The 4,749-nt window shown below is 45.7% G+C and overlaps 1 protein-coding gene across 1 annotated transcript; it reads right to left on the reverse strand.

Annotated features, from left to right (window-relative positions):
• Positions 1-3,429: 3,429 nt before the first annotated feature.
• On the reverse strand, positions 3,430-3,998 carry LOC100453785 (mitochondrial import inner membrane translocase subunit TIM14-like). Its single transcript, XM_054542332.2, has one exon. It carries the CDS (start codon positions 3,873-3,875, stop codon positions 3,525-3,527), a length of 351 nt encoding a protein of 116 aa, XP_054398307.1. The 5' UTR covers positions 3,876-3,998; the 3' UTR covers positions 3,430-3,524.
• Between the last annotated feature and the right edge of the window lie 751 nt (positions 3,999-4,749).

The raw sequence follows: 4,749 nt of genomic DNA on the forward strand, positions 1-4,749 counted from the left end.
TCAAGGTTTGTAAACACACCAATCAGCACCCTGTGTTTTAGCTCAAAGTTTGTGAGTGCACCAATCGACACTCTGTAGCTAGCTGCTGTGGTGGGGCCTTGGAGAGCCTTTATGTCTAGCTCAGGGATTGTAAATACACCAATCGGCACTCTGTATCTAGCTCAAGGTTTGTAAACACACCAATCAGCACCCTGTGTTTAGCTCAAGGTTTGTGAGTGCACCCATCGATACTCTGTATCTAGCTGCTCTGGTGGGGCCTTGGAGAACCTGTGTGTTGAAACTCCGTATCTAACTAATCTGATGGGGACGTAGAGACGTAGAGAACCTTTGCATCTAGCTCAGGGATTGTAAACGCACCAATCAGTGCCGTGTCAAAACAGGCCACTCGGCTCTACCAATCAGCAGGATGTGGGTGGGGCCAGATAAGAGACTAAAAGCAGGCTGCCCGAGCCAGCATTGGCAACCCGCTCGGGTTCCCTTCCACACTGTGGAAGCTTTGTTCTTTCGCTCTTTGCAATAAATCTTGCTACTGCTCACTCTTTGGGTCCACACTGCTTTTATGAGCTGTAACGCTCACTGCGAAGATCTGCAGCTTCACTCCTGAACCCAGCGAGCCCACGAGCCCACCAGGAGGAACGAACAACTCCAGACGTGCTGCCTTAAGAGCTGTAACACTCACTGCAAAGGTCTGCAGCTTTACTCCTGAGCCAGCGAGACTACGAACCCACCAGAAGGAAGAAACTCCGAACACATCCAAACATCAGAAGGAACAAACTGCAGACGCGCCACCTTAAGAGCTGTAACACTTACCGCAAGGGTCCACGGCTTCATTCTTGAAGTCAGTGAGACCAAGAACCCACCAATTCCGGACACAGGTGGATCACCTGAGGTTGGGAGTTTGAGACCAGCCTGACCAACATGGAGAAACCCCATCTCTACTAAAGAAAAAGAAAAAAGGCTGGGTGCGGTGGCTCACGCCTGTAATCCCAGCACTTTGGGAGGCCGAGGCGGGCGGATCACGAGGTCAGGAGATCGAGACCATCCTGGCTAACACAGTGAAACCCCTGTCTCTACTAAAAATACAAAAAATTAGCCGGGCGAGATGGCGGGCGCCTGCAGTCCCAGCTACACGGGAGGCTGAGGCAGGAGAATGGTGTGAACCCCGGGGGGTGGAGCCTGCTGTGAGCCGAGATCGTGCCACTGCACTCCAACTTGGGCGACAGCGAGACTCTGTCTCAAAAAAAAAAATAAAAAAAAAATTAGCCAGGTATGGTGGCACATGCCTGTAATCTCAGCTACTTGGGAGGCTGAGGCAGGAAAATCACTGAACCTGGGAGGCGGAGGATGCGGTGAGCCGAGATTGCACCACTGCACTCCAGCCTGGGCAACAAGAGCGAAACTTTGTCTCAAAAAAAACAAAACAAAACAAAAAAACCCAACCAACCCAGAAACCCTCTTTCAGGTCCCCTCTTTATAGCGGAGAACGTTCTTCTTTCGCTATTAAACTTTCGCTCCAATCTTGCACTTTGTGTCCATGCTCCTTAATTCTCTTGGTTGTGAAACACAGAACTCCAGGTTATACCTCACAATGAGAGAATGCTACATTATGGTGCCTGGGCGAGACTGTAACAGAGGCAGGTGGATTGCTTGAGCCTAGAAATTGGGGACCAGCCTGAACAACATAGTGAAACCCTGTCTGTACAAAAACTACAAAAGATTAGCCGGGCATGGCGGTGCACTCCTGTAGTCCCAGCTACTCGGGAGGCTGAGGCACAAGAATCACTTGAGTCTGGGAAGTCGAGGCTGCAGTGAGCTGTGACTGTGCCACTGTACTCCAGCCTGGGTGACAGGGGAGATGCTGTCTCAAAAAAAAAAAAAAAGTAAAAAGCAAAAAGAAATGATAGAGGGAGACACACACACACACACACACACACACACACACACACACACACACACACACACAGCAAGACCATGTGAAGACTGAAGCAGAAATTGGACTGATGCATCCTCAAGACAAGGAATGCATGGAGCCAGCAGGAACTGGACTAGATGAGGAAGAATTTTCCCCTGGAGGTTTCAGAAAGGGCATGGCCTTGCTGATACCTTTATTTCGGATTTCTGTTCTCCACAACTGTGAGAGAATACATTCCTGTTGTTTTAAGCCATTCAGTTTGTGGCTATTTCTTATGGCAACAACCCAAGGAAACAAACACAATCACTACAGGCAAATCACTCTGGGCTTTGATTTTCTCCCCTGTGACGTGTGAGGTTTGATTACACTGTTTGTTCTGAACCCAAGACCATGGGCCAATCTGTGAGGGGGAACGTATAGAATACTTACATGTCAGCTGGAGGGTCTCAATCAGGGGTGCTTTTACCTCCAGAAAACATTTGGCAATGCCTGGAGATATTTTTGGTTTTCACAACTTGATGGGAAGGGGAGAGGATGGGATTACTATTGGCATTTAGAGGGCAGGGGCCAGGGATGCTGTTAAACACCTTACAATGCACAACCAAAAATTATTCAACCCAATGTGTCAGCAGTGCTGAGGTTGAGAAACCCTGATGTATGCAGTCATCCCTCTGTATCCATGAGGCACTGGTTTCAGGAGTCTTCTGTGAACACCAAAATGTACAGATGCTTAAGGCCCTGCTATAAAATGGCCTAGTATTTGCATGTAACCTACACACATCCTCCTGTATACTCTAAATCATCTCTAGATTTATTTATTTATTTAGAGATGGAGTCTCACTCTGTCACCCAGGCTGGAGTGCAAGGGCATAATCTCAGCTCACTGCAACCTCTGCATCCCAGGTTCAAGCAATTCTCCTGCCTCAGCCTCCTGAGTAGCTGGGATTACAGGCACCCACCACTACGCCCAGCTAATTTTTGTGTTTTTTTGTTTTGTTTTGTTTTGTTTTTTATCATACTATTTTTAATGCATGAAATAAAAATTGTTTATATGTACATAGAATACACACACACACACACCCCCCTAGGTCAATTTCTTAGGTCTAAGTTGTGGTTAAATTCACTTTTCATACAAGGTTCCAAGTATCCAAGTTGCTAGGCCAGTTGCCTGTACCTGGAACAGCCTTTCCACCGAATAAGATAAGAGTTCCTACTTAAACAGCTTAAGCTAATTTCCATCATACTATTTATCACATAGTCTAATTACCAGTTTATCAGTCTCCCATTAAAGTGGGGGCTCCCTGAAAGCAAGGACTGTCATCTTCACTTTGCCTTGAAAAGTAGACATAGCTCCCAAATTATCTGCTAAATGAGTAATGAACAATATTTCTATTCAGATGGTGTGTGCTTGCCCATAATTAATATGCAAATATTCTAAACTATAATCTGATTTAAAATCCCCAAATTTAAACAAGAAAATTATACCAAGGCTTTGAGATTTAGCTTGTGCTAAATCATTTTTTAAAATTGTAGCTCTGAGGCATTTTATTATAAAAACTTAGTACTCATATACATAAACTAATAGGAACTTAAAATTCATCATACATTTACTTCATTTTTTAGCTTGACTTTCTAGTAAATCTTTAGCTTCATTGATTTTGGCTGCTATATAAGGAGATCCTCCTTTGTCAGGATGATTTAAAAGCATAATTCGTCGATGAGCGTCTCTTATTTTCCCTTTATTGGCAGTAGGGCTTACACCTAGTATTAATGCTGCTTCCCGTTTTGTCATTTTGGGTTCAAACCCACCTCTATAATAGCTACCACTGAAGGCAGATTTTGGTAGGCTTTGAAAAACTTGTTTTACTTGAGGCTCCATATGCTTCATGGCTTGCAAAACGTAACGGCCTGCAAATCCTGCAGCAGCAATGGTCAGTCCAACTGCTACCACTATACTGGCCATGGCTCCGGCTGGGCGCCCTTGCTTCCACCGGGAGCACGGCTCATCCCAGCTCAGAGGCTGCGGCCAACACCTGCATGCCTTTACCAGAGAGCGACGCAACCCTCAACCTCAGGCACAAACCACCCAAGCCAATTTTTGTGTTTTTAGTAGAGATGGGGTTTTACCATGTTAGTCAGGCTGGTCTCAAACTCCTGACCTCAGGTGATCCGCCTGCCTCGGCCTCCCAAAGTGCTGGGATTGCAGGTGTGAGCCACTGTGCCCAGCCTCTAGATTACTTATAACAGAGGTACCAGTCCATGGCCTGTTAGGAACCAGGCTGCAGAGCAAAAGGTGAGCAACAGGTGAGCGAGCAAAGCTTCCTCTGTATTTATAGTCACTCCCTATGGCTCACATTACCACCGGAGCTCTGCCTCCTGTCAGATTAGCGGCCACGTTAGATTCTCATAGGAGCACGAACCCTATTGTGAACTGTATACATGAAGGATCTAGGTTGCTGATGATCTGTCACTGTCTTCCATCACCCCCATATGGGACTGTCTAGTTGCAGGAAAACAAACTTAGGGCTCCCACTGATTCTACATTACAGTGAGTTGTATAATAATTTCATTATATATTACAATGTAATGATAGAAATAAAATACGCAATAAATGTAATGTATTTGAATCATCCTAAAACCATCCACCTACCAGCGGGTCTGTGGAAAAACTGTGTTCTGCAAAACTGGTCCCTTGTGTCAAAAAGGTTGGGTACCGCTGACTTATAATACCTAATACACCAAAGTGAGTGGATCCCTCGAGGTTAGGAGTTCAAGACCAGCCTGGCCAAGAGGGTGAAACCCCGTCTCTACTAAAAATACAAAAAAACTAGCTGGGT

The sequence above is a fragment of the Pongo abelii genome, chromosome 21 (assembly GCF_028885655.2).
Source record: "Pongo abelii isolate AG06213 chromosome 21, NHGRI_mPonAbe1-v2.0_pri, whole genome shotgun sequence".
NCBI classification, from domain to species: domain Eukaryota; kingdom Metazoa; phylum Chordata; class Mammalia; order Primates; family Hominidae; genus Pongo; species Pongo abelii.